Consider the following 23,584-nt stretch of genomic DNA (forward strand, 5'->3'; position numbering starts at 1 on the left):
ACAACAAATGCCTCTCTCCTGGTCCACAGGGGAAAGCGCCTGTGGGAGCCCCAGTGGGATGTGGGGAAAGCAGTAACTAATAATAGAACCCAGAGCATCCCTGTTTTACAGATGGGGAAACTGAGGCATGATTCACCTGAGGCACAGCAGGGAAGGGGGGCCCTGGCTCCCAGGCTTGTGCTCAGGCCATCAGCAGCCGGGCTCGGGTCATGGCCCCCTGGCACAGAGGGGAAGCTGGGCCAGGCCCTCAGGGCTGGGGGTGGGGGGGTAAAATTGCGTGAACAAGGCGCCCCGCGCTGAGCCCGGAGCAGCGCGCGCGCCCCCCCGGCCTGTGAACGCGCCGCGGGAGCGCGCAGGGGCGGGGCGGAGCGGGCCCGGGAGCGCGCAGGGGCGGAGCTTGGCGCTGGGCTCGCGAGCTGGCGGCTCCGGCTCGGTTCCATTCGCTGGGTCGCGCTGGGCTCGGCGGAGGACGCGGGGATTTAGCGCCGCTGCAGGTGCAGGATGGCTGCTCGGCTGCCCGCGCTCCTGCCGCTGCTCCCGCTGCTTCTCCTCGGCCAGGGGCCGGTGGGGACCGTCTGCCGGCACGCGGAGCACTGGAACAGCTCCAACGCGCAGTGAGTCCGGGGGGGGGCCGGGACCCACGCACAGCGGGGGGGGGGGCGCGCCAGGGGGGCTCCAGGACCCCCCCCGTGGAGCTGACAGCAGGATGTGTGTAGTGGGGGGGACCCGTCGGATTGGGAGGAAGCGGCTCCCGTGCGGGCCGGGGGGAGCCTCGGGGGGTCCCGGGCCGCCACCTGTCCCTGGCTGGTCCCTGCCCCGCCCCCCCCCCCGTGGAGGGGCCGGAGCCCGCGGTGGTGAGGGCGGGGGCCGGGGGCTGTGCGCGGAGAGGCAGGTGGCGGCCCCGCAGCGCCGGGCACGGTGCACAAGGGCCCCCCCGAGGCTATGGCGCGTGTCCCCACCCCTGGCCCGCGGCGTTTTGCCCATTGCAGGGGCTGGACTGTCCGGGGGAGCCGGGGCTGTTCTGGGGTGCCCTCCGCGGGCGGGTGGAGGGGCCCCGGCGGCCCCCGTGGGTTTAGCCGGCGGGCGGGGCGGGGGGGTGTTTATTGCAAGCGGAAGGTGCCTGGGGAGCTGGTGCCAGGGGGCCCGGAGCATCCGCAGGGTCTGTTGCCTGGGCGGGGTCTGGGTCGGGCGGGGGCGGTCGCCAAACGGTCTCGCTTCCCAGGGGTGAGCTGGGGCCGGACTCGCTGGGTGGACCTGTCCCGAGCCGTTCCACTGGGCGCTGGGAGAGAGCCCAGGGCGCGGGGGTCCGCTAGGCTGGCGGGGGGGGGGGTCTGGGAGAGAGCCCAGGGCGCGGGGGTCCCCTGGGCTGGCCTGTCACTGAGCCCCACGTAGTGTGGATGGCCCTGTCTGAACATGCCCCGGGAGGCTGGGCTGCATGGATCCCGCGGGAGCCGGGTGAGTCAAAGCCATGCGCCAGCCCACGCCTGCCTGGGGGGGCCACTGCGCCCGTGTGTCCGTTCGTCTGCCCCCCGGTGCGCACAGACAGACGGCGTCTCGCTCCCTGACTGTCTGGGGTGGGTGCGGGGGGCGACACCCACTGGCTGCAGGCGGCACGGGAGGCTGGCAGGGGAAGGGGCTGCAGTGCCCACTGGCTGTTTGCCCTGCAGGCCAGGCAGGGCACTGGCGGGGTCCTGGCCCCCACGGGGCTGCTGGTGCGGCCCCCCGGCAGCATAGGTGAGGCAATGCGGGCGAGACCCTGGGAGCGAGCTGTCCGCAGATACGGTCTAATAGAACGGGGCCTGGGCAGGGTGGGGGGCTACCCCCACTCTCAGCTGCTGCCTCCCTCCGCCCTACACCGGTCACTTTAGGCTCTGGACTCCTGGAGCCCAGCTACCCTGTCCCGCGGCTCTGTGGGGCGGGGCGCGGGCGGCTGGAGGGGTCACAAAGCCAGCGCTTCAAACCAGTCAATAGGATTTGTAAGTGAAGATCTGACGATTGCTGGCGTGTTCGGAGCCGCTGTGAGCAGAGCTGCAGGGAGCCCAGCCGATCGATGGCTGGGAGCGAAGCAACCCCCCCTGCGTTGTTCACTCTCTGTCGCTCGGGGCTGGGGGGCCGCTGGCGGGTTGCAACCAGCAAAGCCCAGGTCACCGCACTGCCATGGCAGAGCCAGTGGCTAGCCCAGGCCCCAGTGGTGCAGGGATGGGCAGTGGAGCATGGGCTTTGACGGAGGCATGAAATGGGCACGGGCTGGCTGGGCGTATGGGAGTGTCCCACCAGCCTGGCCTGGGGAAGGGAGGGTCTGCACTAACACAGCCCCCTTGCCCTGCCCTGGGGGGACACTGTCGCTTAGCGAAACGTAGCCTCCGCCACCCCGGTTCCATTTGCAGGGGGACTCGACAATGAACAGGGGAGGGCTCTGGGTCCAGCCGGAGCATCTCTGTGCTGTGCCGGTTCTGGGGGGGTGCCCTCCCGCCTGTCTGGCACTCCCCCGCTGTCCGTGTCTCTTTGTCCGAGGAGGGAGCGTTCCCCGGGTAGCGCCTTCCCTTCCCATTCAGATTGTGTCGTGAGGCGGAAGCGCAGGCCCCATAAATTGCGCGTGTGTGAGAGACGTGCGGAGCCGAGGAGCAGCACAATGGCGAAGTGGCTGGCTCACCCCGGCACGGGCGCCTTTCAGAGGGACCTTCCCGCTCGCCCCTCCCTTAGCCAGGCCCTGGTGACCCAGCCCCAAATTTCCTAGCTCTGCCTGTCCGGTGTCCCTGGAAGTTCCCTTGTCACGCCCTTGTCAGCGCTGGTGTGACAGGCTCCGCCTGGTGCCTCCTTGGTGGGGCTGTGCCCGCGGGATTCTCCCCACCCGTGAGCCGCCCGGGCTGGAGGGATCGGGGCTGTCCACCTCGGTGATAAAATGCCTGCCAGGAGAGACCGCGCTGGCCCTTCCGCCCCTCCGAGCCCCAGGGGAGGGGAGGGAGGAACCCCAAAGTGAGCCTGCACCCCATAGGGCCCAGCGTGGGGCGCGACGGGAACCGGCTCCCAGGCAGGGGTGGCTGCGGCAGTCCTGTTCCTGGGCGCGCTGAAGTGCTGATATTTATGGCCAGGCAGTGCGGCAGGTCGGACTCGCTCACAACCGTGCGGCAAAGCATCAGGATTAGAGAGAAATCACGGGGGGCGTTCGGCTCCCTGGGCTGCGGGGCACGAATCCTGGCGCCCCCGGTGGGATCAGCTCCTTGGGGGGCCTGCGAGCCCCTCCTTCCAGGGGAGAGTGCCAGCTGCAGCTGGTGCCCTGCTAATCCTTCCAGCCCCATGGTCCTGGCGCGCCAGAGCTGCGGCGGCTCCTGCATCCTGGATTGCTGAGGGGGTGAACTGGGGTGTGACTCCCCGAATCCAGCACTCGCCCCATCCTGGGGCTCCTGGCGCTCCAGGCTAGCAGCAGCTGTGTTTGTGTGTCCCCTTGTGGGGGGGTTACTCCCTCTGCTCCTCCCCCTGCCCCCCAGGCTGGTGTCTCTCCCTCCACAGGGGCATGAGGGGGTTATCCGCTCCAGCATCCAGTGCCCTGCCCTGGCCCCATCCCCACCAGCATCACAGGCCCCCGGGGCATCAGCCGCTCCCTTCGGGCCCTGACCACTCCCACTCGGAGCAGAACCGATTGCCCTTGCCCCGGCTGGGCGCCTGCTGCTCCAGGCCAGGCCTGGGTCCAGCTGCTCCCGGGCAGGGTGCTCTCTGCTCTGCCCGGTCCCTCCTCTGGGGATCCCACCTCGAGGACCCACCCCTCAGAGCCCCCAAGGGGGAGGGGGGTAACTCCTCACTGCACCTCCCCCCAACTGCCCCAGACCCTTAACGAACAATGCTGGAGACCCCACGATGGGGGCTGAGGGGCGCTGGGATGGCAGACCCCAGCCTCTGCCACCTGTGCCCAGGAATTGGGGGAGGGGGGCGCAGCACGTTCTGTCACGTTCTCTGCTTGGGGTGGGGGGTTCTCTGCTTGCATCTCACCCCTGGCCCAACTGGGCCGGGCGTTTGGTCTCTCCGCCTGCGTTGCCCCAGCTGGTGCTTGGGTTTGCTGCCTCTCATCTCCCTGCCTGGGCAGGTGGGTTTGGCTTGTCTGTCCCGCACCCTCCGCGGGCAGAGGCCTGTGCGTGGCTGGCGCAGTGCTGGGCAGGCGTGGCTGTGAGTGCAGCGCAGAACGAGCCTGGAAGCTTTGGGGCCGCTCGTGTGGAGGGGCGGCCTCGCAGGGGAGGGGGGATATGGGCTGCACCCCCACCCCCTGGCCATCATGCCAGCCCGGGCCTCACAGACGCAGGTTCCTGCCCTGTTGACTCTGCTGGGGGTTGAACCCCTCATGGGGGGGTGGAATGGGCTCCTCCTTTTGCAGCGTTTCTGGGGTCCCTGGTGCGGAGCAATTGGGGAAGAGCTGCGCGTCATGGAGTGGCTGGGTCGGACCCGGCTCTGCCTGGGTGCGGTGTACGGGGGGAGAGGGGTGCGGCTGCCTGGGGGCTCCGTCTCTGGCCGAGGCAGGTGTATGCTCCCGGGGCAGTGGCCAGGGCCAGGTGGGGGATAAACGCAGCTGAACCCTGTGAGCAGCCTGACCGTGGGGGGCTCGATCCCAGTGCAGAGAGCAGAACCCCCCCCAGGCCCTGGGTGGGCGACTGGCACCAGATGGAGCTGGATGAACTGGAGAGCGCAGTGGCAGCCCCTGGGGGCTAAAGGAGCCGAGCCCCAGCCAGCCGAGGGGGGGCAGCCCATGCTAGACACAAATATTGGGGTCGGGGGATTCCAGCCACTGGGGGGTTGGGCCGGGGAGGCATCTCTCAGGGGACGGGAACCCCAGTGCCGTGGGTGGGGGCTGAGCTGGGGGAGTGGGTTCCCAGGGGTTGGGATGGGGGGGATGCCAAGCTCTGGCACATAAGGGTGGGTGTGTCTCTTGCCCAAGTGGCCATCGAGTGTGGCCCCTGGCGCTGAGCAGGGCCACGGAAACCTGGAGCATCCCTGGCAGGGCTTTGTCTGGGGGTGTGTGTCCCCCAGCCTCCCTGCTCCAGAGCGTAATTCGCCTTCGCGCTGGATGCCTGCCCTGCATCTCCCTGGCTGCGGGTCAGCACCTCCCTGGCATGTCCTAGCTCCTCGTTGTAACAGCCCTTCCCGGATCTGCAGGCTACTCTCACTCCCGGCCCGAACGGGCCCCGTTTTCTTGTCGAGGGCCCCAGGCCACTGGGCCCGTCTGTCGGCCTCTCCCTCTCTGCCACAGGTCTGTCGTGTACAGGTGTGTGGGAGCCGGGTGTGGTGCTGTCATAGGCAGGGCGAGGGGGCAAAGGTGGCTGTTGGGGGCGGGCCTGTGGGGTTCCGGGAAGGGGACAAGCCGTGCTGCCAGGAGATGGGGGAGGGGGGCAGTGCCCCAGCAGGCTGGGGGGCTGCCCTAGCTAGGAGTACATGGCACGTCCTGAGCCAAGCGGCTTCCCCCGGCCCCACGGGTGCGTCTGGGTCAGCCGAGTCGCTGTCTTTCTCACGTACCCTGGCTCCTGCCCCAGCAGCCATTGGGACATGCCCCTCCCCTCTCCTCCCCTGGCTGCAGCCCCTGTCTGCCCCATGCTTGCTTGGGGGCTTTGCTGTGGGGCTCTGCCAGCCCCGCCCCTGCCCTGCCGTGGGGGCACAGGCAGCCTGCGGCCAAGGCAGTGCCCTGGAGCAGGTGCTGTGCAGGGCTGGGGGTCCTTTGCTCCAGGGTGCTCCTGAGAGCTGGGCTTTGGACTCCCCTCTTCTCATCTGGGCTGCCAGATGTGGCTGCATCCGCCCCACAGGCAGGGCTTGGGGTGTCATTGAGCAGCCCGTCTGCACCCCCTCCTCTAATTGGAAGTGGAGCTCGTGGGTCAGACCAGTGACTCGTGAGCCAGGACTCCTGGGTTCTATCCCCAGCTTGGAGAGGGGCGTGGGGTCCGGGGTCCAAGGAAGGTGCAAAGCATCCTCCAGGCAGAGGCTCCGGTGCGACCCCCCAGCAGACAGCCTGGAGACTGTCCAGCAGTGGAGGGCTGGCTCCGGAGCCGGGGAAGGGCCAACAAGCAGATCCCTTCCCAGTGGAGGGGCGCGGGCAGGCAGCCTGGGTTACCGGCACAGTGGCTGGCCATGTGCCCTGCATCACAGTGACCCCTGGGGTCCTAGGGGGGAACCAGGGGTACCAGGGGGCTGCTGCGCCCCCTGGCTGGAGTGAGAGACCCTCTGCCCCTTCCTGGGCTCTGGTCTGCCCTGTACTCCAGGCCCAGCCCCACAGATCACTGCCCTGTGCAGCACCGAGGAGGGTGGGGACAGCTGTGGGGGGAGCTCCTGGCTACTCCAAGGTTGGCCTTTCCCAGTGGGGGGCACTGTGGGGAGTTGGGTGGGGGTGCTGGCTGTTGGGGGAGCTGTGAGGAGAGGGTCCCCTGGAGAGCAGTCTCCTGGCTGTGGGGTGGGTGTTCCCAGCAGCGGGTCCTGTGGGGCGTGCTCCAGCGGGGGAGGGGAGGCTGTGGGGCACTAGCTGTGGGGTGCGCCCCAGCGGGGGAGGGAGGGCTGTGGGGCACGCTCCAGCAGGGCAGGGGGGCTGTGGGGCACGCTCCAGCAGGGCAGGGGGGCTGTGGGGCACGCTCCAGCAGGGCAGGGGGGCTGTGGGGCACTGGCTGTGGGGTGCGCTCCAGCAGGGCAGGGGAGGGCTATGGGGCACACTCACTGGCTGTGGGGCACGATCTAGCAGGGGGGGACTGTGGGGCGCTGCTGTGCAGCCCCAGGCAGGGGAGGGAGATGTTTTCCACGTTACAGCCTGTAATTACCTCGCCCGGCCTGGCTGCGCGGCCCATCCCTGGGATCCCACGCACGGTGGGTGTGGCTCGGTCCTTGACTCAGGGCAACTCCAACATGGAGCCAGGCTCCTTTCCCTCCCCGGGCTCCCGCCGCTCGGAGGGGACTGAACGGTGCTTGGCAGGTGGGCAGCTCTGAGCCACCGTACACTGACATCCCTGTGGGGCACAGACCCCTTCCTGCGGCAGCCTGAGTGCTCCCTCCCGTGGGCGGATCCAGGGCCCTGGTGCCCTGGCTGCGCCAGCAGCACCAGGCCTGGCGGGTGGGAATGGGGTGTGCTGGGTGCCAGGCTGCGGGAGGAGCTGGTGCCCGTGGGGTTAAGGGTGTTCACCGAAAGTGCCCAGTGAGTCACGGCATGTTTGCAGGGCTTGAGGGGGGGAGGGGGCAGAGGGTGCTGCTGCATGGCAGGGGCTGGGGTCCGAGGCCAGGCTGCAGGCTGATGACCCCTGGAGTTGGGGGCAGCCTATGCTTGGGACTGGTGGGGAGGGGACTGGCGTGGGATGTCCTTGCCCCGTGTGAGCAGTGGCAGGGTTCAGTGGGCATGGGGCAGGCTGTGAGGGGGTGCACGATGCCAGGGTGCCATGGGGGCAGATTGCAAAGGGGGCACACAGTGCAGGAGCCCATGGGCATGGGGCAGGTTGCTAGGGGGCCTGCGGTGCCAAGGTGCTGTAGGCACGGGGCGGGTTGCAAAGGGGCCATGTGGTGGCAGGGGCATGTGAGGGGGCACAGGGTGCCATGGACAAGGGCGGGTTACGAGGGGACGTGTGGTGCCAGGGTGCCAGGGGCATGGGGCAGGTTACAAGGGGACGTGAAGTTCCAGGGTGCCATGGACAAGGGGTGGGTTGCAAGGGGGTGTGCGGGGCCGGGGTGAATCCGCTTGCTCCTGTCCGGGCCAGTAATTGAGTCGCTGCTTGTGGATTGATCGTTTAATTAAAACCCAATTAAAAAGCTCATTGATCTCGTTAGCAAAGCTGGGAAGGTTTGGGCTTTACCAGAGATTAAAAGGATTGTGGGGCCGCGGGGGTGGAGGCACAGGGAGCTGGGGGAGCCGGTGGGCTCTGGGGAGCTGGGCCCAGGCACTGTGGGTGGGTGGCACTGCTCTCTTCACCCCCAGCCTTGACCCTCCACCCCCAGCCCCTCGGTGGAGTGTCGGGGAAGTCTGGGATGTGGGGGGAGAGGGTGTGGCCGTTCACGGGGTGCATGCGCGGTGCGTGTTGCTGCTGCACGCTGTGTGTGACTTGCAGATGGGCCAGGAGCGTGTCCGTGTGCTCGCAGGGGGGCTCGGCGTGTGCACGACTCTGCGGTGACAACGCGTGTTGCATGCACAGCGTGTCTGGAGCACTGTGTGCACGTGTGGCTGGAGGGGTGACTGGGGGGCTGCTGGCGACCGTCTGGGCTGTACTCCCCGGTGCTCGGTGTCTGTCTGGCAGCGGGTCTGTGCTGCCGGCTTCACCTGACCCCGCCGGTTGATGCGGTTTTGCCTCTGGCTGCCGCAGGACATGGCTGAAAGGGGCACGTAAATCAGTGGCGCGTTTTTGTTCCCCGGCCAATCGATGAGCTCTGGCTGCACCGACAGGGCCCAGCTTCCGGAGCCAGACAAAGGGGCTGCCTGGCTGGGGAGGGGTCGCTTGGGGTCTCCGAGGGGCCTGAGCTGGGCCCTGCAGGAGGGGGGTGCCGGGGTGTCCTGGCCCCAGGGAAATAAGCGCTCCCTGCACCACCCAGGCCCCCTCCTGGCTGTGCCAATGCTCCTTGGCTTCAGAGAGTAGCCGTCCACTGGGTGACATGCCAGGGCCAGCCGGGTGCGTGGTGCTGGCCTGGTTGGGGTGGCCCTGCTGCTGGGAGCGCTGCACTGCACCATGCGTTCGCCAGCGTGTAGCCATCCGCCCGCGTTTATCGCACGGCTTGCCAGGTAGCCAGTGTGCTGTCGGCGCCGGGCCCAGGCTGTGCTCAGGAAGGGTCCACGGGGGGAATCCATCTGCCCGGCTCCGACAGGAGGCCAGAAGGTGCCACTGCCTTGCAATGCTCTGTTCCAGAAACGCAGCCGTGCAGAAGTGATGCAGCCCATTCCGCTCCTGCGCTTAACCCTTCGGGAGCCACGCTCTGGAGCTGGCAGAGCCCACGCGCTGCCTGCAGCCGGGGCGTCCTGGAGACTCTCGGCCAAGGTCGGTCATGGCCTGGGGGGCAGGCCCTGGAACGGCAGCCGGTTTGTGCAGCATTTGGGGCTGCCTGCCCCCAGGGTGAGGGGTCCTGTGTGGGAAGGTGGCCGGGGCACCTCTTCCCCGCCAGGAGCTGGAGCAGGACAGGGCTGAAAGTGGATCCTGCGGATGCTGCCGTCTCGGATTGGGGCACCCTGGGCCCGTGTGCCCTCGGCGGCCAGGGCTGGGCCGGGCTCTTGCTGAGTGTGTCTGTCCCAGGCGCTCCCCGGTCGTGCTGTGGGTGCAAATGGGGAGCCGGGACTCGGTGCAGCGTGAGCCGTGGTGGGAAGTGGCCTGTTCATTCCGGATTCCTGCCCACTCGCCTCTGGGGCTCAGGGCGTGGGGAGATGGACCCGTGCGGGAGGGAGGGGGTCCAGGGAGGTGGGGCTGTGGAGCCCTGCTGGGGCTGCCGAGTTAATGGGGGCAGACGGTGGCCGGGGAGCCGCGGCAGCTTCTTCTCAGTGGCTGTGGAACGTGCCCAGGACGCATCACCGAATTTGGTCGGCTCACAAGCTTGCTGGGCCGGGGGCTGGTGGGAGCGTGACGTGAGCCCTGGCCCAGGCCCCCAGCAGCAGCAGCACCTCAGTGTGAGCCTCTCGGGGCCAAAAGACTGACCTAGACCATGGGGCAGGAACCCTGGCTGCAGGGGGCGATCCGCCTACCCCAGCCCCTCCCAGCAGGGGGCGCTGTGGGGAGCGGGCTGGGGGGGAGTGCTGGCTGCAGGGGGCGACCCGCCTACCCCAGCCCCTCCCAGCAGGGGGTGCTGTGGGGAGCGAGGTGGGGGGGGGAGTGCTGGCTGCAGGGGGAGATCCGCCTACCCCAGCCCCTCCCAGCAGGGGGTGCTGTGGGAGCTCCCAGTGCCTCCATCGAGTACAGGAGCTCTCACCCTCGCTGCCCCATTGAACGCCTGCGGACTGCCTCAGCCCTGCGAGGGGCTTGCCCATGGGGAGGGGCCCTTGGAAGCCGCCTGGCCTCGCCCCCGGTGCACCACAGCACGGCTCCAGTGGCACACCAGCCCCGCCACCCCAGCAGCCGGTGCTGGAGGCAGATGGCAGCTGGGAAATGCCCCCTCCCCCTCCAGGGACCGTGGCCTCCCTGCAGGGCTGGTGGGGGGGCTCCTTAACGAGGCTGTTTATCAGGAGCTGGCTCTAATGGGCCCCTGTGGGAGGGGCGCTCTCCTGGGGGTCGGGGCCAGCTCTAGGGCAGAGCGGGGAGAGGACGGGCAGCCCGAGCAGGGCCTAGAGCAGATGGAGGCTGTTCTTGCCCCCGGTGGCTCCGTCCTGGGCTTTGGGGCCCTGGGGGCTTGTTCCACGGCTGGGCCCGGGCAGGGGCTCTGGGGGCCACCAGCCAAGACGTGCAGTGAAACCTGCAGGGGAGATGGTGGGGGAGCGGGGTGCTGGATGGTGTCAGCCCAGGGGGCTGGTCCAGCAGGACCGGGGGCTGGTCCAGCAGGACCCCCGGCTGGTCAGTTGGGCTGGCAAGCTCCTGCCTGCCGCCCCGGGTCCCACGCGGAGTTAATTACACGGTTCTCTCAGGGCTCGGGGCTGTTTCTTTAATAAGGAGCCTTTTTCTCGTTTCACACTACATCAAAGGCAGCACATGAAAGGTCTCTGGCTCCACGCTGGGGCGTCACCTCGCTGGCGCTGGGGGAGGAATTACCCATCAGCGCCGGACCTGGCTTTGGGCCCTTGCTCGGTGGGGACTGGCGGGGCTGTGGGGTCTTTGCCCCGTGTGGCATTCACCGGGCCAGGCCCTGCTCCTGCTGCCCAGCCACCCCCTGGTCCCTGTTGCTTCACTAGGGACTCCCCTGCCACTGGGCCAGATGGGGTCGCACAGGGTGAGCCAAAGCCCCACTGGTCGCCCCAGCACCCGCAGGCCCCCTCCCCGATAACTGCTGCCTGCCTCTGTGCCCTCATCTGCTGCGGGGGGGTCTGCCTGACCCCCGGAGGGGAGCACCCAGGGTAACCAGGCACTGCCATGGGCGCTAGGAGAGACGGGTGATCGATGATTGGGGGGCAGTTGCTTGGGAAGTTGGAGGGGGGGAAAACTGGGTCACTGTGTCTCCCCGGAGCTCCGGTGTGTCTGGGGCAGGGCACCCGTCCAGCAATGTTGGCATGAATCTGGCTTCCACGGGCCATGGCTTGCTGCTGAGCGCACAGGACTCCTGGGTTCTCCTAACGCCTCCTGTGCTGGGGGAGTGTTCACCATGTGCCCCCTTGCATCAGTAGTGGCTTGGGGCCCACGTGAGATCCAGGGTGGGGGAGGGGAATCAGCCTGGTGCCTGTCTGGGGGTGTCATATCCCAGTCCCCGGCTAGGCCATGCCATAGCATCCAGCGTGCTGCGTTCGGGGAGGCAGAGACGGGCAGGGAGTACAGGGGACGGACCCATCCGTTTGGCACTTGGCATTGCTGCTCAGAGGCTCTCTTCACGGGCTCAGGGAGGAAAGAACGGCCATCCTGGGTCCAGCTAACCCTGACAGCGGCCGGTGCCAGATGGTTCCCAGGGAATGAAGAGAACGGGGTGTTATCCAGTGATCCATCCCCTGTCGTCCAGTCCCAAGTGGAGGGACACCCAGAGCATCGGGGTGCATCCCTGACCGTCCTGGCTAACAACCATTGATGGACCAACCTATCCTCCAGGAACTTGTCCAGTCTTTTCTGAACCCAATTGTACTTTTGGCCTGAACAACATCCCCTTGCAATGAGTTCCACAGGTGTGTTGTGTGAAGTACTTCCTTGTGTGTGTTAAACCTTCTGCCTGTTAATTTCATTGGGTGACCCCTGGTTCTCGTGTTATGTGAAGGGGTAAATAACACTTCCCTCTTCGCTTTCCCCACACTGGTCGTGATTTACAGCCCTCTGTCATATCCCCTTAGTCGGCTCTTTTCCAACCTGAACCAGTTCCAGATTTTCTCTCTGCTCGTAGAGAAGCTGTTCCATCCCCTGATGGTTTTTGTGGCCCTTCTCTGCACCTTTTCCAATCCTAATGCATCGTTCTGTGATGGGACAGGCCTTCTGGGCATGGAGAAGGGCTCCAGGTGGGCTTGGCCTGGGTGTTCCTGGGAGGGGGTGAGCCGGTGGTTCGAGGTGGGGACCTGCCCTGACATCCATTGCAGAGCACCAGACCCTGGCTCTGTGGTACGGGGCCAGCAAGCGCTGGAGAGGGCAGCAGGGCGGGTTACTGGGAGAAACAGGGCAGCTTGGCTCCATTCGCCCTGGGGATCAAGGGGGTCAGGGCGGTTCTGCTGGGGGAGGGTGTCGCGGATTGTGGGGGAGTTAGGGCCCTGCACCCCCGGCTTCCTGCGATTCACCATGACTCTCAGCCAGCCAGTAAAGCAGAAGGTTTATTTGGATGACAGGAATACAGTCCAAGACAGGTCTTGCAGGCACAGACAACAGGGCCCCCCTCAGTTAGGTCCAGCTTGGGGTCCCAGGGCATGCCGGCCCACCCCCCTTGGGGGGTCAGAGCCATCTCTGCCTCCCAGCCATCTCTCCAGCCTCCTTCCAGCCTGCTTCCAGCACTCTCTCCCCCAGCCTTTGTTCAGTTTCCGGGCCCCGGAGTCATCTGACCTCCAACCCCCTCCTGGGTTCTCATGTTACAAGCTCAGGTATGTTCCCTTGGGCCGGCTCCCATCCCCCGATGCAGACCATCCTAGTCACACTCCCCTGTCAGCATTCACACACCACAGTAAGAACAGTCCCAGTTCGTCACATCTCTCCCCCCTTCGAGACCGAACTGAGCAGGGTCACTTTAGCCAGTGACCCGGGGAAGTTCGAACCTACCCCCGTTCCCATGGATGCCCCCGCATCCCTCCAGTTCCTTGGTGGGAGTTACACCAGGCCCCTTCCGTTCCACGCCCCCCCTTAGGTCGGGGGTGCTTGATGGCACTCGCAGTTCGCATGTGGGAAGGTTTATGCGGCCTGTGCCCTTTTCCCACCCCCATACCTCTGGGGTTCCAACTGGGCTGTGGTCTTCTCCCAGCGCTCCAGTCTGGAGGTCTGTGCTTTGGGCTCTCTTGGTTTAGAGCCGCCCTTTTAACCTTGGCCACCCTCTGGAAAGGATCCTTTATGCTGGGCAAGGGTCCTAAAGCTGTTTTCCCCTTGTCCCAGGCCTTCCTCCCCCTCTGACAGGGGTCACAGGATCCGCAGTACTGTCGGACAGTAACAAAGACCCCAGGCCAGTAAAAGCTCCGTAGCAGCCTCTGCTGGGTACGCCAGGTTCCCTGGTGCCCTGAGAGGGGAATGTCATGGGCCCGGCACAGCAGCTGGCGGCGATACTTCTGGGGTACCACCAGCTGCCTCCTGATCCCCCCTGACTCCATTTTCCCTGGGGGAGCCCATTCTCGGTACAGGAACCCCTTCTCCCACAGGAACCTTTTCCGGCCACCTCGTTCCATGGTCTGTACCGCATTGAGGTCGGCCAAGTCCCTTATTTTCCGCAAGGAGGGGTCTCTCTGTAGCTCGGCCTGGAACTCAGCAGCTGGGACAGGGATGGCCACCTGCTCTTTCTCGCCCGCTGGGTCCGAAGCTGCAGCCTCCCTGAGCCGCGTCCCTGGGCGTTCCCTCCCCACCAGGTTAGGGTCCTGCGCCTCAGGCAAGGCACCCCCCCCAAGGCCAGGGCGCAGGGCCCCTCGCCGGCTCTGACTGCGGGTCACAACCAGTGCCTTTTGGGGGTTGCTTGGCCAGTTCTCCAGGTCCCCCCCCATCAATACCTCAGTGGGCAAATACGGGTGTACCCCCACATCCTTGGGGCCCTCCTTGGCCCCCCACTTCAGGTGTACCCTTGCCACGGGCACTTTGACTGGTGTTCCGCCCACCCCCGTCAGGGTCAGGTAGGAGTTGGGCACCACCTGATCTGGGGCCACCACCTCGGGCCGGGCCAGCGTCACCTCTGCGCCCGTATCCCAGTATCCATTGACCTTCCTCCCATCCACCTCCAGGGGAACAAGGTACTCTCTCCGGAGGGACAGCCCCGCGCCCACCGTATAAACCAAAAACCCTGAGTCTGGGGCATCCAGCCCCCTAGAGGAGCTGGCCTGGGGCCCTTCTCTCTCTTGAGCAGTTGATAAGCTGCCAGCCCCTCTTGCGTGAGAAGCCTGCCCCTCGTCCGTCTGGGCCTCTACCAAGTTAACCCTATGCGGGTTCGGTCTGCTCAGTCTGTCCTTGAGCTTGGGGCACTGGGCCCGAACGTGGCCTCTTCGGCCGCAGTAATAGCAGCTCATGTCCTGTGGGTCCCCTCGAGCCGGTCGGTTGTCCCTGACGCTGGGCATTCCCCGTGGGAGGGGATTCCCCATATTCCCTCTTTGGGAGGTCCCAGGGTGACTCTCTCTCTGCATCGCGGCGGGCCTGTTCCTTTGGGGCTCCTCCCTGCCACCCCCTGACCGGCTCTTTACAAACTCATCAGCCAGCTGCCCGGCGTGTCGCGGGTTCTCTGGCTTTCTGTCCACCAACCACAGCCTCAGGTCGGATGGGCACCGCTCATACAGTTGCTCCAGTACCAGCAGTTTAATCAGGTCCTCCTTCGTCTGGGCCCCACCAGCCCACTTGCTGGCGTATCTTTCCATGCGGACGGCTAGTTGCAAATATGAGATCTCAGGGGTTTTATCTTGACCCCGGAACCTTTCCCGGTACATCTCAGGAGTCAGCCCAAACTCTCGTAGCAGGGCCTTTTTGAATAGTTCGTAGTCCCCTTTCTCTGCCTCTCCCAGTTGGCGGTACAATGCCACGGATTTGGGGTCCAGTAAGGGGGTAAGGACCCGGAGTCTGTCCGCGGGATCCACCCGGTGCAGCTCGCAGGCCGTCTCAAAGGCCTCCAGGAAGTCATCCATGTCCTCCCCCTCCTTGTATGGGGCCATGATGCACTTATCAAAGCTCCGTGCAGTCCTGGGTCCCCCCTCACTCACCGCAGCCGGGGGTTCGCTGCCCTTCAATCTCGCCAGTTCCAGGTCATGCTGACGCTGTCTCTCTTCATGCTGTCTCTGTCTCTCATTCTCCTCCCGTTCATGCTGTCTCTGTCTCTCTTCACGCTGATGCTGTCTCTCTTTCTCCTCCCGTTCATGCTGTCTCTGTCGTTCACGATCCTCCAGCTCTCTCAGTTTTAGCTCTTTCTCCCATTCCAGCCAATTCCGCTCCCCGGATGCCGAACGTCGCCGGGAGGATCCTCTGCTGGCCGGCGAGCTTCGCCGGGGGGACCCCCTGCTGGCTGGGGGGGTCACGGCGCCTTCGGTATTTGCTGGGCTCCTCCCCACCCTTCCCCTAGGCATAGGAAGGAGGGGTCTTGGGAAGCCCTCAGCAGCCGGCTGACCACTCCCAGCTGGGACAGACACTGGTGCCTGCGCTGCATTTGCCAGGCTGCTTCCCTGAGACACAGGGATCAGTTCATTCGCACGATCTTCCGCCTCCAGCTGGGCAATGAGCTGTTCTTTGGTGAGCCTCCCAATGCGCAGCTGCCTCTGCTTGCACAGCTCCACCAGGTCGCTCTTAAGCCGCTTGGCATACATCTTCCTGCTGGCCACTCACCGGCCTGTGTGCTCACAGCTCCCCACAGTTCCCAGGGGGACCCCTAGTGTGCCAGCCCTTCTCGAGGTCACCACCTCTCTGCCAGGGTCGAGCTGCAGACTCCTCCGCCCCTGGGACCACTCGCTGCGATCCCCCCGGGGGACCCTGTTACTGCAAAAGTCCTTCTCGCTGGTCACACACTCCCAGGGGTAATAACCGTCTCTCTCCCACTCTTCAGCGTGCCTGGTCCCCGTCAATCCCCCTTCGTTTTACTGCTCCCCAGTCACTTACTGCAGGAAGCGCCGTCCACGGGGTGCAGTAGATCCCACCGCTGCCACCAGTTGTCGCGGATTGTGGGGGAGTTAGGGCCCTGCACCCCCGGCTTCCTGCGATTCACCATGACTCTCAGCCAGCCAGTAAAGCAGAAGGTTTATTTGGATGACAGGAATACAGTCCAAGACAGGTCTTGCAGGCACAGACAACAGGGCCCCCCTCAGTTAGGTCCAGCTTGGGGTCCCAGGGCATGCCGGCCCACCCCCCTTGGGGGGTCAGAGCCATCTCTGCCTCCCAGCCATCTCTCCAGCCTCCTTCCAGCCTGCTTCCAGCACTCTCTCCCCCAGCCTTTGTTCAGTTTCCGGGCCCCGGAGTCATCTGACCTCCAACCCCCTCCTGGGTTCTCATGTTACAAGCTCAGGTATGTTCCCTTGGGCCGGCTCCCATCCCCCGATGCAGACCATCCTAGTCACACTCCCCTGTCAGCATTCACACACCACAGTAAGAACAGTCCCAGTTCGTCACATCGGGCAGAGAGGAAAGAGCGCGAGGGGCGTTTGGGAGCCGCTGCCCCTGTGCCAGCTGGGCATGGGGTATGGAGGTTCGGCCTCCTTTGTTTGAGCTGCCAGGGCGTGTCCATGTCTCTGTCGCTGGCTGAGCTGTGTGGAGGGTTCTCCCCATCCTCCAGTGGGGCGCAGGGGCTGGTACAAGCGTGGAAGCCCGGAGTGCTGCTGGGCTCGGTGCCCTGCCTGCAGATGGCAGGCCTGGGCCACGGGAGGAGGGTGAAGCGGGAGGGGCTGGACGTCTGCTGCTCTGGCCGCCCAGGCTGAGCAAAGCCCTGCACCCCCGTCCCCCTGGCAGGGCAGGGCGGGGCGGAGCTGGAGGTTGGGGAATGGGGAGCCCTGGCCCTACATGGCCCTGCGGGGGATGCACTACAGCTCCCGGGACGAAGCAGGAGGGCGGAGGGGGAGGCTTGCAGGGAGCCAAGCACAGACAGATTGACAGCTCTGGTGTTCCACTCCTCTCTGCTCAGTGCGCCCGGGGAGCAGCGGGAGCAGGGAATGGAGGGGGGGACGCAGTGGGTGAACCCAGGATAGGGCTTGGACCTGCCCCTCCCACACCCCACCTGGCAGCACCCCCAGGAAAAGCTAGCCTGGTCCCCTGTTTGCATGTGCAGAGCAGGGACACGGCCGGCCAGACACACCCTGGCTTGTGCCAAGCACTACCTAGAATATTCCTGTTCCTTTCCGGCCACCTCGCTAGCAGGGCGACGGAGACAGAGTGGGAGGCACTGTGATACAAGCCGGGGCTGGAGGGATCCCACGCCAGGGAGGTGAAGAACGCAGGAGCTGCGCTGAGCTAGACACCGGCTTGGGCCGATGGTCAGAGTCCTCACGAGAGAGGAGGGAGCCGGGGCCTGGTGGGATAAGACACAATTCTGGCGTTACCAGGGGGCACGGCCAGGGTGGGACGCGAAGGGGAGTGTGTGGGGGTTGTGCCAGCATCTCCTAGCCTGGCCAGGAAGCCTCGCCAGTGATCCAAGCCCTGGAGCAGGGCTTTGTGGACTCAGTCCCCTCTAACCTTCTTGCCCCATTTCTGGCAGGCCCTACTCAGCTGGGCCGGGTGGTGCCCGCGCATGCGCCAGCCTGGAGGAGCAGATTGCTGTGTGTTGGGGGTCAGTGCCCGTCATAGAGATGTGGGGCCGGGACGGGTGGGTTTGAAATTCCATTGCATGGCCCGGCTCTGTTTGGGACTTGGACGCAGCTGGGACACAGCGGGATTGAATTGATCGGGTGGGGGCCGGGACAGGGGGAGGCCAGCAGCAAACACTCCGGTGTCCCCAGATGGGACCCAGGGCGGTCAGGGCCAGGGTGTGGGCCCATTGGCCGAGCTCCCAGGCTCCTGCCCAGACTCCAGGGTTCCAGCGCTGGGCGCAGGGAGCCTAGACCCACGGCTCCCGTCCGTGTGCGGAGCCGGCACCTCGAGTTGCCTGTTCCCAGCGGAGCGCAGGAGCGGCGGGTCAGCGTGTCGGCTGGGAGGATTATCCAGGCCGGGGTTTCAATCGGGCCCGGATTAGAAGCGCTGGAGTCTCTCCTGAGTGGATCTGAGGGGATTGCTGCCGTAATCGATGTAAATGAGGCTCCCGCAGGGCCACCCTTTACGGGATTAAAACGCAGTAACGGGATTAGCTGGAACAGGGTGAAAAATCCTCTCTCTGAGCCGCGGCGTGTGGCAGGGCCGGGAACCCCCCCTCCTCTGTGCCGCGCTGCACTCCAGAGTGGGGGCTGGCAGCCGGGGCCCCCTCCACTCCTCGCCAGCTCCCTGGGGTTGGGCAGGAGAGCTCTGGGGTGTAGCCCGTTGGGCTAACGTCCCTTTGTGTCCCCTGCTTTGCATTCTGTTCGGTTTGGTTCTGTTCAGCAGCGATGCAATGCCCCTCCAGGCCTGTCTCCTGGCTACAGCACCAGGCACCAGGCCTGAACGGCCCCACGGACACGCCAATACTGGGGAGCTGGGAACAGAGGGTGTAATTACACCGTCAGCCATAGCCTGGGCTCCGGGGTAAATGGAGGGGGCAGCAGGGCCCGCTGGGGGTCATTGGGGGATGCTGTGAGCTGGGCTGGATGGGCCAGTGGCTTTGGGGGGGCTCCCGTCTCACCCCCTCTATCAGCTCATAGTTCGAAGGTGCCATCGCTCCCCCCAGCCTGCCCTGTTGCCTCTCCCGAACCCCTGGGGTGCCAGGACTTCCTCCTCGGCCATGCCGCCCGGGTGGGTGGGGGCGTTCGGCCCTGTGCGGTGAGTGCAGTGGGGGGGTTGCTGTGACCCGGGGGTGCTGCAGGTGGCAGCCTGTGTCCGAGAAACACAGGAGACCTGGGCAAGGGGGGGTGGATGCTCAGTGGGGTGCGCTATTGAGGAAGGAGCTGCAGGGGGGAGGGGGGCTGCTCCTACGGGGTGTGGAGCTGTGAGCCCTGGGGGGGGGGGGGGTAAAAGCTCTGTGCAGCCATGGGGTTGGCAGGAGTGGCCCATAGCTCTGCCCCATGGCAAACGCCCACCCACGGCCCTCGTTTGCGGCTGGGTCGCTGCTGGTGCCAGGGGCAGCCCACTGCCAGCGTCTTCCTGCCCCTGCTGCGTGTCCCCCCCCCCCCCCCCCCAGGCCCTGGTGTGTGTCTCATGAGCCTCTGACCGGGGCAGGCCGCACGGGGCTGTTGCCAGCTCTGGGTCCTGCAGGCCATCGGCCCTGCCCCACACACAGCGAGAGCTTGGGGGGATGTAGCCCACACCAGACTTTGGGGTGGCCGTGTCGATGGCAGAGGCCAGGTGTGGACTGGACTGGAGCCCCCATCCCCTCCCCACACCAGCGCCTCCTTCTGGGAGAGGCTGGTTCCCTCGTTAGCCGTGTCGGGGGGGGGGGTGGTAAATAGAGCCGCGGCTGGTGGAGGCGGGCGCTGGGAGGTCACGGCATTGGGGGAGGGGGTCAGCGTCGCTCCGTGACCCTGGAACGTGGTGCTGGGCCACGTTAATCTCTGCTCCGCGGCAGCCTCCCACCGAGACCCGTTAGCCGCAGCGCAGGCACCACGGAGGCAGCCCCTGTAGGTCTGGTCTGGGGGGGGAGGGGGCATGGAGGGGCTGTGTGTGGATTCGCCAGGGGGAGCCTTACCGAGACCTTGGTCTTCGGCTGTCAGAGCCCCTCACTCCCGACCCGCAGCCCCTCTCCTGAGTTGCTGCTCAGACGGATCATGGTGGTTTTGATGCTGGTTGTGATTCAGTGCCTGGTGTCTGAAGGGGCAGGCAGGTGTCTGAGGGTCGTCCCCGCCCCCCCCCCCACGCTGCTATGGGGGTGGGGGTTCCCAACTCCATGAAGGTGAGGATCAGTGCTGCCTCTAGTGGCAGCTGGGAAAATGGTCCCTGTCAGGCCCCCCCTTCTCCACCCTGCCCTATGCCCAGGCCCTGACAGCTGGGTCCCTGCCCCCCGTCTGAGATCTGTCCGTGCGGAGGTGGTTTGTACAGGCTGGGGGCGGGGGGGGGGGGTTTGTACAGGCTGGGGGCGGAGGGGGGGGGGTGTTGAGCACAGGGATGTGGGTGTGAGTCCCTTCCCTGCAGGTGTGGGGCTGGGCCAGGGGCCCTGGGTGGGGGGTTGCATGGCAGGCTGGGGGCCCTCGGTGAGTCCTGCCTGCCCCCTGACACTTGCTCTCCCCCCAGCCTGCACCAGGAGGGCTACACGGTGCAGGTGAACGTCAACGACTACCTGGACATCTACTGCCCGCACTACAACGACTCGGTGCCCGTGCACAGGATGGAGCAGTACGTGCTGTACATGGTGAACGCCGAGGGCTACCGCACCTGCAACACGAGCCAGGGCTTCAAGCGCTGGGAGTGCAACCGGCCCCACGCACCCCACAACCCCATCAAGTTCTCGGAGAAGTTCCAGCGGTACAGCGCCTTCTCGCTGGGCTACGAGTTCCAAGCCGGGCAGGAGTACTACTACATCTGTATGTGGGAGTCTGGGGGGGCAGTGGGGCCAAGGGGGGAGTCTGATGGGGGGGGTCCTGCACCACCCCAGGAGGCGGTGCAGGGAGCAGCCTGGGGCGTTGCACGGGGAAGGGGGGTTGGTTGGGAAGCCCCATCCCCTGGGCAGAGATGCCCCTTGCTCAGTTCTGCCAGGCTTGTGCGCCGAGCCCGGGGCAGCTGCAAGACCGGAGCCGCCTCTGCAAAGCAACGGGTTCTGCATTTTATTCAGCGCTCCCTCCCCAGCCTCAGCCTGCAGCCCCAGGGCACCAGGGGGTGGGCGACGGGGCAGGGCCCTGGGGCGTGGGGGAAGCGAATCTGCAACTGCGGTGTGGCCCCATGGTGCCCCAGCAGCCTCCCTAAAGCCATGCCAGGCTCCCCCTAGGGGCAGCAGCCCCTTGCCCTGGCTGGGGAGGGCCCTGGGGGCAGGGGGGACAGGTGTGATCTCAGGGCTCCCTCATTCTCTTGCAGCAGCCCCGACACACAATCACCGCCGGGCCTGTCTAAGGATGAAGGTGTTCGTGTGCTGCGCCTCCAGTGAGTACAGCCTTGCACATGCGTGTGCAAATGCCCGGGGGAGGTGGGTGCAGGTGAAGGGGCAGCGTGTCCATGTCCAGCGGGGGCTCTTGGGAGGGGGTATCGGGAGTGGGGCAGACCCAGGGACAGTGGCTCCCCTGGCTTTAGTGCAGGGGGCTGGGGGTTGGCCCCTGGGCTGTGACTCTTCTCTCCTGCCTGCAGCCTCGCACTCCGGGGAGAAGTTGGTGCCCACCCTCCCGCAGTTCACCATGGGGCCCGAGGTGAAGATTGAGGACTTGGGTGAGTGCAGGGCACCAGCGCAGCAGTACAGTGTGGGGCTCTGCCCCCCACAGCCAGCACTCCCACCCCACCCTCACAGCGCCTCCTGCTGGGAGAGGCCAGGGTCGGACTAGCCGGGAACTCTTCCCCCCCCCCCCCCCCCGTGCTCCATCTTGCACACCACAGCGCCCCCTGCTGGGAGAGGCCAGGGTCGGACTACTCGGGAACTCTTCCCCCCCCCCCCCCCCGCTCCATCTTGCACCCCACAGCGCCCCCTGCTGGGAGAGGCCGGGGTTGGAATGGCCAGAAGACCCCACCCACCCACCCACACGTGTCTGAGCAGCACAAATGCCCCTGAACTCCCTTGTAGGGTCCCGGGCCCGGTGGAAACCCGTCCACACTGCGGAGCTCAGCTCTGCATCCCGTCAGCCCCGCAGCCCCGGGGGGGGGGGGTGGTATGTGACTCTGCCCCATCCCGCATGGCCCCTGCCACCCCGGCTCACTCACACACTCTCTCTCTCTCTCTCTCCACAGATAACTTTAACCCCGAGAACCCCAAACTGGAGAAGAGCATCAGTGGCACCAGCCCCAAGCGGGAACACTTGCCACTGGCCGTGGCCGCCGCGTTTTTCCTAATGTCGCTCTTGGCCTCCTAGCCTGGCGTCGGCCGGCCGCGGGGGCCTGGGCCTGGCTCCACACAGCAGCTGCCCCCGCGCCCGGCGCTGGGACTCTGTCAGCGGCTGTTTGGAAAAGACAGAAGGGGGCAAGCCGGGGGGAAGCCGGGCCCCCCACCGCCCTGACACGGAACCGCGAGGTCCTGCTCTCTGCACTGCTGCAGCAGGAGACCCACTTGAGCCCCCCCACCGTGGGGGGGTGCAGCAGCAGACGCCAGCCTGGGCACCGGAGGATGTAGCCTGCCCTGGGAGCTGCTGCGTGAGGACAAGGAGGGAGTTTGCCCCCCTCACCTACCTGAGCACGGGATCTGCCCCCGGACTCCAGCGACTGGCTCCTGTGGGGACTCGGCTCAGCCCTTCTGGGAGTGGCGCATCCTGCGTGGCGAGCCTCTGTGTCACAGCCCCCACCGCGTCCTGGCTGCCTCCTGCCCCCATGGCAAATGCACAGGGCGTCTGTGCTCACAGCCCCTCTGAGCCGTCCCATTGCCTGGTGGCTCCACGTGGCTGGGCCGGGGGCTCTGTGGTGCCAGCCGGCCCTGGCCGTGGTTTGGGATACCCAGGCTGCGGGCTCCCTCCAGACGCTTGGCTGGGTCCATGTACCCTGCAATGGACGTGCAGCGCCAGCCCCAGTGCGCGGGCTGTGGGGGGCAGGGCTCCCCAGGCCTGGGGGCTGTACATACCTATATAGAGAGCTATACATCCTGTACAGAGAGCGGCTATTGAAAGAGATCTGTCTATAAGGCCCGTAGGCAGCAGCGCGGGCCCCGGACCGGCCTGTACATAGTCAGAAAGCGTTGGATTCTCCTTGTCTTCTGTGAAGACCCAACCTATGCAAACGCACAGACACTTTTTGGGGGACAAAAAAGCAACTCGCCCTTTTTTTCAAGTGCTTTGGCTGGTGATTTTCATATTCTGCTCTTAGTCTATAAAAAATAAAAGGATTAAAAAAAAACAACCCCTGGGCTGCTTGGATTGGGGCCACCGGGTCAGGCGCCCTCGGGCGCAGCTGGCAGCGGCCTTTGACAAGCACTGCCAACTTCCTGGTCCCAAGGCAGGCCCGCCCCCCCCTTCCCGGCTGGGCCCTCCCACCTTTACAGCTCCCCTGGCGCACTTGTGCGTGACAGCCCTGTGCACATGCCATCCCAGTGCCTCTGCCAGGCCTGCCCCGCTGGCATGGGGCTCAGCGCTGGGTCTGGCCCCTGGCACCCCAGGGTCTGGATGGGTCCAGGAGGTGCTATCGTGCCCCGCCCCTGGCCCTCTGGGGGCTCTTGCTGGCTGCATTCCCTGGCCCCTGCCAGGGGGAGCGGGTTCAGTCCAGGGCAGGGCCCTCCCTGTGCAAACAGCCGCTCAAAGGGCTGCCCGCCTGCTTTGTCTCTGCACAAAGGGGCCATTCATGCCCCCGCGCTCAGCGCCGGGCGCCTGGGGCTGGCTGGCAGCGGGAGGTGACTGAGCCGCCCGGTACCTGCTCTGCTCCCTGGGGGGTGGGAGGGTGCCTACTCCAGCTCCCTCCCCCCCTTGGCTCCTGCCTGGTGCGGGGGGCTGGGGGTGTCTCCAGTGGGGGCTGCCTTGGACTCCTGTGGGCCGGGGCTGGGCTGGCTCATGGGAAGGGTGGGCTTGGGGCAGGGCACTTACAACCAAGCACCCAGGCTCTCCTGTCACCAGGGACCTGGCGATTCCTGGCCCAGAGCTTCAGGTAACACTTGGGAAGGGAAGGTGGGGTTGGCCCCCCAGGTAATGGGGCTCCAGCACTGCAAGGGGGGAGTGAGGTAGGGAGGTGCAGCCCCCTGGGGGAGGCATAGGGCATGGGTGGGGTCTGGGAAGGTGACCCTTGGCACC

At 66.0% G+C, this 23,584-nt stretch overlaps 1 protein-coding gene across 4 annotated transcripts; it reads left to right on the forward strand.

Annotated features, from left to right (window-relative positions):
* Window positions 1-363: 363 nt before the first annotated feature.
* On the forward strand, window positions 364-22,703 carry EFNA3 (ephrin A3). Of its 4 annotated transcripts, none has more exons than XM_024108609.3 (5): window positions 367-614; window positions 19,974-20,263; window positions 20,754-20,816; window positions 21,018-21,095; window positions 21,609-22,703. In XM_024108609.3, the coding sequence occupies exons 1-5, from the start codon at window positions 502-504 to the stop codon at window positions 21,728-21,730; spliced, it is 666 nt and encodes a 221-aa protein (XP_023964377.2). In that variant the 5' UTR covers window positions 367-501; the 3' UTR covers window positions 21,731-22,703. The 4 variants fall into 4 exon arrangements, with proteins under 4 accessions (XP_042702206.2, XP_023964378.2, XP_023964377.2 ...); XM_005280654.4 differs by having other exon boundaries at window positions 369-614; window positions 20,751-20,816; XM_042846272.2 differs by lacking the exon at window positions 21,018-21,095 and having other exon boundaries at window positions 364-614.
* The last annotated feature ends 881 nt before the right edge of the window (window positions 22,704-23,584 follow it).

The sequence above is a fragment of the Chrysemys picta genome, chromosome 20, assembly GCF_011386835.1.
Source record: "Chrysemys picta bellii isolate R12L10 chromosome 20, ASM1138683v2, whole genome shotgun sequence".
NCBI classification, from domain to species: Eukaryota; Metazoa; Chordata; order Testudines; family Emydidae; genus Chrysemys; species Chrysemys picta.